The 13,661-nt window shown below is 44.4% G+C and overlaps 1 protein-coding gene across 1 annotated transcript; it reads left to right on the top strand.

Moving 5' to 3' along the window:
- The first annotated feature begins 1,320 nt into the window (after window positions 1-1,320).
- On the top strand, window positions 1,321-2,283 carry LOC136068495 (uncharacterized). Its single transcript, XM_065775699.1, has one exon. The coding sequence runs from the start codon at window positions 1,321-1,323 to the stop codon at window positions 2,281-2,283; it is 963 nt and encodes a 320-aa protein (XP_065631771.1).
- The last annotated feature ends 11,378 nt before the right edge of the window (window positions 2,284-13,661 follow it).

Below are 13,661 nucleotides of genomic sequence, written 5' to 3'. Positions count from 1 at the left end.
TATATATTTGGTAAAGATCTTCCCTATAAGGGGGAGATCTGTCCATCACGTTTAGGATTCTACAAGAAGAGTCCTATAAGGAAAAGACTTCCGCACCAAGAAAGAGATGTCAACCCTCTACTACTATAAAAGCCCCAATACCCTCACAAACCAAGATATGCATTATTTTACCCTCTCTAGCACTCTAGAGTTGTGAGAATACTTTCTGACTTGACCTTCGGAGGGTATTTGGCCGGCATCACACCGGTGCCCTTTGATAGGTTTTCTCCTTTGATAGGTTTTCTCCTTTGCTTTGTGCAGGTTAACATATAAGCGAAAAGGGCATTGTGCGACTCATTGGTGAACTTCTCAGCTTCATCAGTTGGCGCCGTCTGTAGGGAACTCGTAAGAAGAAAGCAGTCAGACGTTGCTTCATCCTTGAGACAGAAGAGTTGCATGGTGCTCACTCGCTCGATGGCAACAACCAATGACATCCAAGGAGAGGGACTACCTACGACCGCACTCGAAAGACAGGTTCGAACCCTCACTACGGCCGTAGAGCGTCTCACCAAACAAAATCATGACCTAGAAGAACAGCTGCGTCAAAGAAACACAGCACCCCATAACCAGAGGGAGGATCAGGAAGGTACCAGCGCCATGCAAAGAGAACGAGAAGGGCCTGAAGGGAGTAACGCCCCAAGCAGGCCAAAACGACAAAACATGAGCCTCCCATCCCTCATGGATGCGACGACCCCGCCTATGTTCGCAGAGATGCAGGCAATGAAAGAACAGATGGAAGTCATGATGAATGCCCTAAAGGGACGAGTGTCCAGCGATCTGGATGACCTAGTGAACCGGACTGACTCTCCATTCATCGGACCCGTCAATTCCTTCCCCCTACCACACAAGTTCCGGATGCCACAAATAGAGAGCTATGATGGGGTCAAGGATCCCCTAGACCACCTGGAGACATTCAAGACCTTGATGCATCTACAAGGGGTACCGGACGAAATCATGTGTAGGGCCTTCCCAACCACATTGAAGGGTCCCGCGAGGATTTGGTTCAGTCGGCTGACACCGAACTCCATCAGCACTTTCAAAGAATTAAGCGCTCAGTTCACCTCGCACTTCATAGGGGGACACAGGTACAAGAAGTCCACAGCGTGCTTAATGAGCATTAGGCAGAGAGAAGACGAGACGCTAAGATCCTACATAACCCGCTTCAATAAGGAAGCACTCTCAATTGATGAAGCCAACGACAAGATACTGGTGGCAGCTTTCACGAACGGATTGCGGAAGGGCAAGTTTTTGTTCTCACTATACAAAAACGACCCCAAAACCATGTCAGAAGTACTCTACAGGGCCACCAAGTACATGAACGCGGAAGACGCACTACTTGCACGGGAGGAAAGGCCTAGGAAAAGGGAACGCCAGGTGGACGTGCGTCAGGATCAAGGGCAGAAAAGACCAAGGACAGGAGACAGAAGGGACGAAAGGCACCCTAAACCCCCGAGCGGGAGGTTCACAAGTTTCACCCCCCTGAACGCCCCGATTGACCAAGTTTTGATGCAAATCAAAGACGAGGAGACACTAACATTCTCGGGAAAACTAAAGAGCGACCTAAGCAAACGGCCGCGAGACAAATATTGTCGTTTCCGCCTAGATCATGGCCACGATACAGCCAATTGCTACGACCTAAAGCAGCAGATTGAAGCCCTCATTAGACAAGGAAAGTTGCAAAAGTTCGTCAACAAAGAGAAAGCAGATCATAATCGCCAGGAGCCGGCCCCCCAACGGGATAACGAGCGTCCTAGACCCCCCATCGCTGACATAAGGATGATAGTGGGAGGGACCGCGTCTACCGGTTCTTCCAAAAAAACTCGAAAAACGTACCTCAGATCGGCCCTGAACGTCAATCTAACAGGCTCGAGGCCTAATACCACACGGGTGGAGAGCCCTATCATTGGGTTCACCGAAGAAGACGCAAGGAGACTCCATCATCCGCATGACGATGCGCTGGTCGTCAGCATACGTGTGGGGGACTACAATGTCCACCGAGTACTAATCGACAACGGCAGCTCAGCAGACATTCTATACTATCTAGCATTCCAGCAAATGGGAATAGACAGAGCACGATTAACGCCGGCGAGTGCCCCACTCGTCGGCTTTAGAGGGACCAGGGTATTCCCAATAGGCTCTATCACACTCCCTGTAACGGTGGGCGATTACCCGCAAGAACTCACTAGGAATGTAATGTTCCTCGTGGTGGATTGCTCCTCCGCTTACAATGGTATTCTCAAATGACCCACACTTAACTCATGGAAAGCAGCAACATCAACATACCACCTAATGATCAAGTTCCCAACAGACTATGGGATTGGGGAATTACGAGGAAATCAGGCAACCGCCCGAGAATGCTACATTGCCATGCTGGAAATGGAAGATCATCATCAGGCAATGTGCATAGAAGAGTAGCGGACGGTAGCAGAATCGGTCGAAGAGCTGGAGGAGATAACGCTCAACGAATCTAAACCAGAACGGACGACCAGAATAGGAACATTGGCCTGCCAGCCTGTATGCCAAGCCCTCATAACATTCCTCAGAAGGAACCAAGACGTCTTCGCATGGAACCACAAAGACATGCCTGGGATCGATCCCTCTGTCATAGTACACAAGCTGAACGTGAACTCTTTAACCCCACCAGTCCGGCAGAAAAAGCGAGTGTTCGCTCCCGAACGGGACAGAGCAATAGCGCAAGAGGTCGGAAAACTACTCGAGGCGGGTTTCATTAGGGAAGTATATTACCCGGAGTGGTTGGCGAACGTGGTCATGGTCAAGAAGGCTAGTGGAAAGTGACGAATGTGCGTCGACTTCACGGACCTTAACAAAGCATGCCCAAAGGATAGCTACCCCCTCTCGCGGATAAATGCACTGGTCGACTCCACGGCCAGACACCAGCTCCTAAGTTTTATGGATGCCTTCTCGGGCTATAACCAGATCAAGATGAAGGAATCTGATCAGGAGAAAACGTCCTTTGTCACCAACCAAGGCCTCTTTTGCTATAAGGTGATGCCATTCGGACTCAAGAACGTTGGGGCGACGTATCAAAGGCTAATGGACAAAATGTTCGCGCACCAGATAGGGAGGAACATACAGGTCTACGTCGATGACATGCTAGTCAAGAGCCTATTCGAAAAAGATCACCTGAACGACCTCCAGGAGACGTTCGATACCTTACGTTCATACAACATGAAACTAAATTCGGGCAAGTGCGTATTCGGGGTAACAGCAGGAAAATTCTTGGGTTTTATGGTGTCCCAAAGAGGAATAAAGGTCAATCCAGAGAAAATACGGGCCATCATGGAGCTTGCACCGCCGAGGACAGCAAAGGACGTACAGAGCCTGAACGGCAAAGTTGCCGCTTTAAACAGGTTCGTCTCAAAAGCAACGGACAGGTGTCTACCATTCTTCCGCGTCCTAAAGAAATCATTCGAATGGACGGAGGAGTGCCAGAAGGCATTTGAAAATCTGAAGAAATACCTTGCCTCGCCACCTTTGCTCAGCCCCTCCAAACCAGGAGAAGACCTCTACTTATACCTAGCAGCTTCGCAGGTGGCAGTAAGCGCGGCCCTAGTAAGAGAAGAGGAAGGGACTCAGCGACCCGTCTATTTCATAAGCAGGGGGTTCCGGGGGGCTGAAGAAAGGTACCCCCACATGGAAAAACTCGTCTTCGCACTGATAACCGCAGCCCGAAAACTGAAACCATACTTCCAAGCCCACAGCATCATCGTCCTAAAAAATTAGCCCCTAAAAAGGGCAATGAGCAGCCCCGAAGCAGCCAAACGAATGGCCCTATGGGCGATAGAGCTTAGCGAGTTTGACATCCACTACCGACCGCGAACCGCAATAAAGGGCCAAGCAGTGGCTGACTTCATCGGCGAATACACGCAAACGGAGCAGCAGAAGCCACAAGCCCTCAGACCATGGAACATCCACACGGATGGATCATCCAACAAGCAAGCCGGAGGCGCCGGCGTAGTAATTCAAACCCCCGACGGGGATAAAATCGAGTGCATGATCCGATTGGACTTCCCGACGACCAATAATGAGGCCAAATATGAGGCATTGTTGGCAGGATTATACCTAGCAAAGGCAGCAGGCGCCGAGGCCATGGTTGTACATTGCGATTCGCAGGTAATAGTCAGTCAGATTAGTGGCGCCTATGAGTGCAGGGGGGAAAAGATGAAGAAATACTTGGAAGAAGTCAGGAGAAGGATCGACCCCCTCCAGGTCACATTCGTCCAAATCCCAAGGGAGGAGAACGAATGTGCTGACCGGCTCATGAAAGCCGCCTCTGCAGAGGTCATGACGGCCCCCAACAAGGTGCTATCGTTCATCCAGGATTCCTTAATCATTGACAGTAGGGCAGAAGTGCAGGAAGTAAACCCAGAATACGATTGGACTACGCCACTAACAGCCTACCTGAAGGAGGGCATGCTCCCAGACAACAAAGACGCAGCCAGAAAACTGAAAGTCCGGGCTTCGCGGTTCATAATAATCAATGATGTCTTATACAAAAGGGGATTCTCACGACCATACCTAAGGTGTTTGGACCACGAGGAAGCGGACTATGTAATGAGGGAGGTCCATGAAGGTATCTGTGGAAAACATTCGGGGGCGCGGTCTTTAGTGCACAAACTGATCCGGGCAGGATACTATTGGCCTACAATGCAGAAGGACGCACAAGCCTACGTCAAGACTTGCGACAAATGTCAAAGGTTTGGTAACCTAATTAGGCAACCAACCGAAGAACTGACACCCATGACGGCCCCTTGGTCGTTCGCCCAATGGGGGCTAGACATCATGGGCCCTCTCCCGACGGCCGTGCGACAGCTGAAATTCTTGGTGGTAGGGATCGACTACTTCACTAAGTGGGTCGAGGCGGAAGCTCTGGCAACTATCACGGAGAAAAACATCAGAAGTTTCGTATAGAGAAATATCATATGCAAATTCGGGATACCAAGGGTCCTCATTTCTGATAACGGGAAACAGTTTGACAACAAGGCATTCCAAGATTTCTGCTCGGAGTTAGGCATCAGAAATCACTACTCGTCACCTGCACATCTGCAGGTGAATGGGCAAGTTGAAGTCACGAACCGGTCCCTGCTCAAAATCATCAAGACCTGGCTCGAGGGGGCAAAAGGCATCTGGCCCGATGAGTTACCAAGTATCTTGTGGGCATATCGCACAACGGCAAGAACACCCACGGGAGAAACACCATTCAGACTGGCATACGGGAGCGAGGCTGTCATTCCAGCAGAGATAGGTCTTACAACTTATCGAGTGGAGAGTTACAATGAAGACAAGAACGACGGGGCTTTGCGGCTACAGCTAGACCTAGTCGACGAAGTCCGGGCTACAGCTGAACAAAGGATGGCCCGATACCAAAACCTCATGGCAAAATACTATAGCTCCAAAGTCAGACGCAGAGACTTCCAGATTGGGGACCTTGTGCTACGGAAGGTAATGGGAGCAGCTAAAGATCCTTCACAAGGAAAACTTGGCCCAAACTGGGAAGGACCTTACAAGATCTCATCTTGGTAGAGAAAAGGGACCTACCACCTCGAAACCATGGACGGGCGGAAACTGCAACACCCGTGGAACACAGAGCACCTATGGAGATACTACCAATAAAGACGACATGAAGGGGCACCAACCCCCCCCCCCCCAAGCATTCCAGCTTATTTCTAAAGTTTTCAGTAGTTTTTGCTTTGAACAACTATTTTTATTTATTTTTCTATGCTTTTACTTTGAACAAATCTCTCTACCAGTGCCTTTTTAAGCCCAAGGGGGCAGACACCTTTTTCCTATAAAGACTTCTTTCAGACTCTACTAAATTTTTCCTGCTTAATCTAGTTAATTCAATATCATACGGTTAAAGAGACTGTCCACAAGATGGACGGATCATCCAAAGAGGATGCAAACATTGAAGTCCAGATGATGGACGGACCAATAAGGTTGTCCACAAGATGGACGGATCATCCCAAGAGGATGAAAACCTAAGACCAGATAATGGACGGACCGATAAGGCTGTCCACAAGATGGACGGATCGTCCTAAGAGGATGAAAACCAAGTCCAGATAATGGACGGACCAGTAAGATTGTCCACAAGATAGACGGATCATCCCAAGAGGATGCAAACGTTAAAGTCCAGATGTTGGACAGACCAGTAAGGTTGTCCACAAGATGGAAGGATCATCCCAAGAGGATGAAAACATTAAAGTCCAGATAATGGACGGACGAGTAAGACTGTCCACAATATGGACGGATCATCCCAAGAGGATGAAAACCTTAATAGTCCAGATGATAGACGGACCAGTAAGACTGTCCACAATATGGACAGATCGTCCCAAGAGGATGAAAATCTTAGTAGTCCAGATGATGAACGGACCAGTAAGACTCTCCATAGGATGGACGGATCATACTAAGGATGAAAACCTTAAGTCCAGATAGTGGACGGATAAGTAATAGTGTCCGCATAATGGACGGATCACCCAAAAAGGCTGGTAGATAAGTCCGGATAGTGGATGGACAAGTAACAGCGTCCACAAGTGGACGGATCAACCTAAATGGACGGTAACTACTAAGTCCACATAATGGACGGACCCAAGATAACGTCCGCAAATAGGACGGATCATCCAAAGGGGATGGAATAAGCAAAGTCTACCCAATGGACGGGTTCAATAAGCTAAGCTTACCTAATAAACGGACCATTCAAAAGCAAATGGTATTTCCATAAAGTCACACAAATCATCCTAAGAGATAACGACTTTTGGTTAAGCAATTAATGAACGGAGGAACCATATAAGCGGAACGGAGTTCATTTTAACATGAAAGTACGCTTTAAAGATAAAAAACATGCATTCCACAAAGATAAAACAAAAGGTCAACAGACCTTGCAAAAAATAAACATACTGAACGATCAATGTATATACAAACCCCACAAACATGACGGGTGTTAAAAATTGTTCCGCACTTAAAAAAAAATAAAAAATAAAAGGAATAATCAAACAAGACTAAGTTATTACAAGTCAAGCTCCATCTCCCTCTTCAGCTGGACGGTCCCCAACGTCTTTGGCCTGGCTATCCGCAGCAGTTTGATCCATAGGAGCTTCGCGGACAAAGACGTTCTCGTCGAAGAGAGCATCAGTATCCTCCGACTGAACGGGCTGGGCGGTTGACGGCTCAGGGGTAGTGACGACGACGGTGGATAAGTTTATCTCTGGGTACAACGCCCTCACCTGATGGAGAGCATCGTCGAACCCGTCGTTAAAGACAAGACTCAGCTCCGCAATAAGGGCATCGGAGTCGTGGTACTCGTGCACGGCATCCTCCTTGGCCTAACGGACTTCATTGTCTTTATCCACCAAGTCTCTCTTCAGACGGTCCGTCAGTTGGATGGCCTCGTCCCGGTCCGTCTCGGCCATCTTTAGCTTTTTCTCCTGGACGGCCTTCCAAGCCCTGAGATCGAGCAGCTCCTCCTCCATCACTTTGGCTTTCCCACGAATCTGGCCAATGGTTGTCTCGTGGTTGAGACACCGTCCCATCAAGCCTTTCATCATAATCATAGCCTGAGGGATAACGAAGATGCATAAGTAAAATATTAAGAGAACGATGAACGGATGGAACAAGGACGACAGAGTAGTTACCTGAGCAATGTTGAAGAGGCCCGTCTCCCCCATCGCCTCCGTCGAGTGATTCCCAAGATCCTCGTAGTCATTGGTGGTAATGATCGACGACAACCTCTCCAAGGCATATTTGGAATCCTCATGGAGCAAGACGGGTGGCTTCTTTTGCTCGTCATACGGACCCGTCATCAGCCCCTTGCCCGCACCATGCTTTGCCGGAGTGACTGACTTACTCCCCTCAGCCATCAAGCCGACGATCGGCTCCAGGGGGACCTTGGGCTGCTTTGGTGGACGGTCACCCTTCACGGGCAACTTCCTCTTTAAATTTTGCTTGCTGGAGCTCATCCCCATGGGGTCCGTTCCAGTCTGTTTGTTCTTCGCGGCCTGGAGTCTTATGGCTCTTCGCCTCTTTGCGTCCTCCATCTCTGAAAAAGGTTGACGGACTAAGAAATAATAATAATGACGGTAAAAGAAAAAAAAAAGAAGTCATAAGGGTCGACGGACTCACGTAGACGGGTCTGCTTCTCGTACTTTAAAGCCGCCGGGGTTGGCTCAGGACCATCACAATACCAGTGGATTGTGTTGAGGTTGACGAGCTTGGCCCACGTCCGTTCCTCGGGTTTTGTCTTTGAAAAAATTCTCTCAAGGAAACTGAATTCCTCAAGTGTAATTTGGGGACGCCGTCGAACTGCATCAAAGAGGACGGACGTTAGAAACATTATAATAATTATTAAGCTGCACAGAGTCATTTATGACGGGCCATACCAGATGGGTTTAAAATGCCCCAAACTGTGTCGACGGGCATGAAGTCCGTCTCCCCTGGATAACACATCCAATCATCTCATTCTATGAAAAAGTAACGACTCTTCCAGTCTCTATTTGAGTCCGGGGTTTCATAAATTACTTTCAGGACGGGGCTCCTAGGAACGAAGCTATACATGCCCCTCGATTTGTCTATCTCGTCCGGACGGTAGCAATGGAGGAATTCTTTTATTGTAAGCCTTCTCCCACCATCCGACATGGCTCCATACAGAACCTCCATCGCGATGAAAACTCTCCAGGCCTTAGGGGACACCTGGCTGACGGATATACCTAAGTAGTTTAAGAGTTCGCGGTGTAACGAACTCAACGGGAATCTCAGGCCAGCTTTAAGCACCTGTTCGTACACACCTACCCCGTCAACTCCTTCGTAATAACATTTTTCTGACTTATAGGGTAGACGGAGTGGGATGTGATCTGGGATTTGGTAGCGGACCTTAAGTGTGTTAAAATGGCCCTCCTTGATAGTGGATGTAAAGGCGTGTACCGTCCACTCTGGGGGCAAGATGAACTCCCTAAGTCCATCAGCTCCCACGATGGACCTAACTACTTGCTCTTCGTCGTCAGCTGATCCCTCTTGGATTTTGATCATCTCCAGGCCCTCATGTGTTGAGGACGAAGAGGATGATGACGGACTACTCTCGCTCGGGACGTCGTGGTCTTTGGGACCTGACGGGTATACCCTTTCGTAATCCGCCCTGTCACGAACGACCGACTGATTACTCGACGCACTAGACATGGCCTATAGGTAATGACAGAACCTAAGACTCTGACGGGTTTGGAAAGAACGACGGGCACATGAAGTAAAGAAATAAATAAGAGCTAAAGAAAATTAAAAGATGACGGATATGAAATAACTCACAAGAAGATTGAAGCAAGATGTGGCAGGCGACGAATATGTGAGTGAACGAACTGTTCTCTGACAGGTGTGACGGACTCGCTCTGACAATTTCTTCCAGCAACAAGTGGGGAAATGAGGGGCGGGGGATTGGTATTTATAAGGGAGGTGCACGGAAGACGAAGCGACGCCTCGTTCCAAAACAACGGCCATTGACAGGATGACACTTGGCACAGCTCATTAATGCATTAGCTCCTGATCCAGCATTGTATGAATGAAAGTTCACGGACATAGGAGTCATGGAGACATGACCGAGTTTTAGATCCGTCACCCCATGGGTCCGTTCTCTTATGCATGACGAACCCATCGGGTGAGGGGGCAACTGAAAGGGAGAAAATACACGCTAGGATGCCTTTTGTGGTTGAACGGGCCATATATTGTCCACAGACGGCAGGATGGGCGAGCCTATCGTGTGCACGGGTCTCCAGTGGACGGATCTCGTGTGGACGGACCGGATACGGACGGAGCGAAGGAAGGTGGGCTGGTTAGCCAAGGGCCTGTTGGACCCTTTAGTGGGGATATTTTGGCCCACTCTCATAAGGCCCTAAACAGAGTCCTTGCGCTAGTTGGACTCCGGAAATCTTATATATTTGGTAAAGATCTTCCCTATAAGGGGGAGATCTGTCCATCACGTTTAGGATTCTAAAAGAAGAGTCCTATAAGGAAAAGACTTCCGCACCAAGAAAGAGATGTCAACCCTCTACTACTATAAAAGCCCCAATACCCTCACAAACCAAGGTATGCATTATTTTACCCTCTCTAGCACTCTAGAGTTGTGAGAATACTTTCTGACTTGACCTTCGGAGGGTATTTGGCCGGCACCACACCGGCGCCCTTTGATATGTTTTCTCCTTTGCTTTGTGCAGGTTAACATATAAGCGAAAAGGGCATTATGCGACTCATTGGTGAACTTCTCAGCTTTATCAATATACAATATAATTTAATTGATTCCCAAGTATGATAACACATAATAATATTATAGGCATTGGATCTAAGACAAGGTTTTACAAAATGTTTAAAATATAATGCACATCTCTTGTAAGATATCGATTAATTGTTATTAACTGTAATTGTAAAATGTTCAGCAGACATGACAAGTCCAATATATTATTAACGCTTCACAGCTCCAATACCATTCTCTAAACGTTCAATATGGCTGAAAAGATAGCAAGCAAATATGTATCTCAAGATCACAAGAAAGAACAAAAAAGGTATTGAATTTAGAAAACAAAAAATTGCTTAGATAATCGATTGTACTTTGTGCTTGTGACTTTTTCACTCTTCTAAGATACTAGAATATGAAACAAAGTCCATATCAACAAAAGAATATGAAACAAAGTCTAGCAAAAGATTAAAATAATAATAATAACATGCAATAAAGAATAGCAATACTTGTATGCTTAAAATAATGAAATATTTTTCAATTTATTCAAGTAATTAATTCATATTCTTAATTAAATTCTAGCAATTTATGCTTCCTTACTGTAAGGACCGCGTTGAGCACTATGGGTAATAGATAGATGAACTCAAGCCCAACAAGTCCAATACAATAAATTTGTAGAGAGTGGGTAGAAGAATTGGGCTTTTATGAGTGTGACAACAGCTGAAGATGATTTTAAAGAAAGAATAAATAAAACAAATATGGAGTTAGGTAAGTGATTTAGTTCTCGGCACTAGTTCGAGGAGCTTTAACTTATTATTTCCTGAATGACAATGACCATGTTTACAAAATTAGCTCAGAATGCTATAGTGTTTTCTTCTCCTCAAATCCCCTTTTTTGGCGCTTCCTCTTTCTTATATACTACTTTCCTCCTTCATCTCCATCATACACGTACTGGTCAAATCTGCTGTTGTTGGTTTTTGTCATGTCAACCTCCTTCCAAAGATTTTAGATAGTAGCTGTGAGTCTGAAAATCTACTGCTCAGGTATGATTTCTACATTAATGTGGTCAAAGGGTTAGTTGTGGAGTATTTAATGTGGAGGTAGCAACTTTTCCTGAAATTGCTCTACCGCCATCCTCTAGTGTGCTTACTTGTTGTACTTATCATTTTTCTTGGAGTGCTTTAGAAGATTGTTTTTGCCAATAAATCACTTTCCTCCTATCTCGGCTTTGACTATCTGAGGACATAGTTGTCCTCGACAAGATTTCTAGGGTTGTCATGATCATCGCTACCTTCTTTATATGCGATTGTAGGCCTCGGCTTGGGTCTCAGGCCCAGTATAAGGGGCAGATGTATATTGTTGGAATTTGTGACCCCACACTTAATTTTGCAAAAATAATACTCCCTCCATCCCAATTTGTTTGTTTTGTTTGAAAAGTCAAATTTTTATAAGAGAATATCATTTATTGTCAGTTTATCTTATAAAAATCTATAAGTTTACAAATCTACCCTTAAATAAATTTATTAGCTTTTTTTTTAAGAGTTATTCTTAATAAGGTAACTAAAAAGATGTCCCAATTAGATTGATTTTTTAAATATTTGTTAGTTTTCTTTTCAAATAGTTTTGAAAATAAAGTATGAGTATAATAGGAACATTAGTAAATTAATAACTTTTACTTTTAGAAACATGACAATATTTTGGGACATCTTAAAATGGAATAGAAGACAAACAAACTGGAACAGAGGGAGTAACAATTACACACATATGTGAGTTTAAATTATACCTAATATAAGAGTTATAACTTACAGCTGGAATTGGACTTTAAAATGTAATAGTTTCTCATATATATATATATATAAATATATATCGTAGTGTGTGTGTCTATATATATATATTAAAATCTAATTAGAATTGGACATTTTGATTTTTGTACCTAATAATTCACTTGAAACAAAAATTTAAAAATTAAATGGAACATATGACGCCAAATTTGACTCAAATTTAAAATTTAATTAGATTTTCTCTCAGTTTTGACTTTAATTTTACACACACACACACACACACACACACATATATAGATTTATGCTTTCCTGCTTTCTAACAATTTAAGTTCTTGTGTGGTGGGAGGAACAAGGCTGAGGTTTAAATTTTTAAGTGGGAGTTTTACACATATATACAATTAGATTAGACTAAAGTATAATTAATTTTTATCTAAAAAAAATAATATATATATATATGTAGGGTTTATATTTGTTAGCCCAAATCCCAGCGGTATGGAATATGAGCCTAACAAGCCCAATACAATGAATTTGTAGAGAGTGGATGAAAGAGCTGGGCTGATAGTGAACTAAACAACGTTTAACAAAGGTTCAACCGGTAAATAATTGCAAGAACAAACTTGAAACTTGAATAAAGTGTTGTCCGAGGAGACAAACTTTCGTTTATATAATTCTTAGAGTTACAGTAAACCTTCCTTCTCTTTTCCTCTCTCTTTTTCCGATCCCCTCTCATGACAGGTCCTTTACATTTATATAATTTTCTTTTTGTCTATCTTCATCATACACTTGTTCTTTATCTAAGCATTCACTTGAGTATGTGTTCCATCAGGTATCTTCTTTAGTTATCCATGAGTGATGGTAGTTGAGGCTGCACTGTTCAGGGTCTTCTCCACATAAATGCGGCAAGAAAAGTTGCTGCAATACATTTAATGTAGTGGTAGCAGTTTTTTCCTTAGATATTTCTCTGTTCTTATCATTTTTATACGTGCATAAAGTTCATCTTTATCGTTGGAACTTCCTGGAAGATTGCCCAAGTTGCTCAGGTATTTGCTTGACAGTATTCTTCATATCCGAGAACGATAATCTCTTCGGACAATATTTCTTTATCATTTCCTTACGTGATTTCCACTTCGGGGTCTTTTTCAATTATTTACTCATTCTCGGACGGACCCCCATCCTCATATAGGGCCCAATGCCCAATATGTGAATTTAGGCCTTTATCCTCACAATATATATATATATATATATAAAATTGAAGTCAATTCTCCAAATATTATAACATATACAAAGTATTTTATATTTATAGGATGTAAAATAATTTTGCAAAATATTTTTATACGTAGCACACATCTTATGAGATCCACCCGCGCGTTATTATTAACAGTAATGGTAAAACAACATGTTTAAGAGAAATGAAAAATCCAATATATTAAAAACTTTTCACAGCTCCACTACTCTCGAAACGTTCAATATATATAATTCAAAAAGATTGCAAGCCAATATGTATCTCAAGAGCTCACAGGAATGAATTAATCAAAGTGAAAATTGATTGATTTATTTATTTATTATAAATTGCTTACATAATCGTTTGTCCTTTGTACTGGCGATTTTTCCTC

Source organism: Quercus suber, unplaced genomic scaffold (assembly GCF_002906115.3).
Source record: "Quercus suber isolate HL8 unplaced genomic scaffold, Cork oak 2.0 scaffold_118, whole genome shotgun sequence".
Lineage (NCBI taxonomy): Eukaryota > Viridiplantae > Streptophyta > Magnoliopsida > Fagales > Fagaceae > Quercus > Quercus suber.
This window is presented reverse-complemented; position numbering and strand designations above follow the sequence as displayed.

Bases quoted from the DNA above. Each gene is read 5' to 3' on its own strand.
- LOC136068495 (XM_065775699.1), top strand. From the start codon at position 1,321: ATGTCAGAAGTACTCTACAGGGCCACCAAGTACATGAACGCGGAAGAC.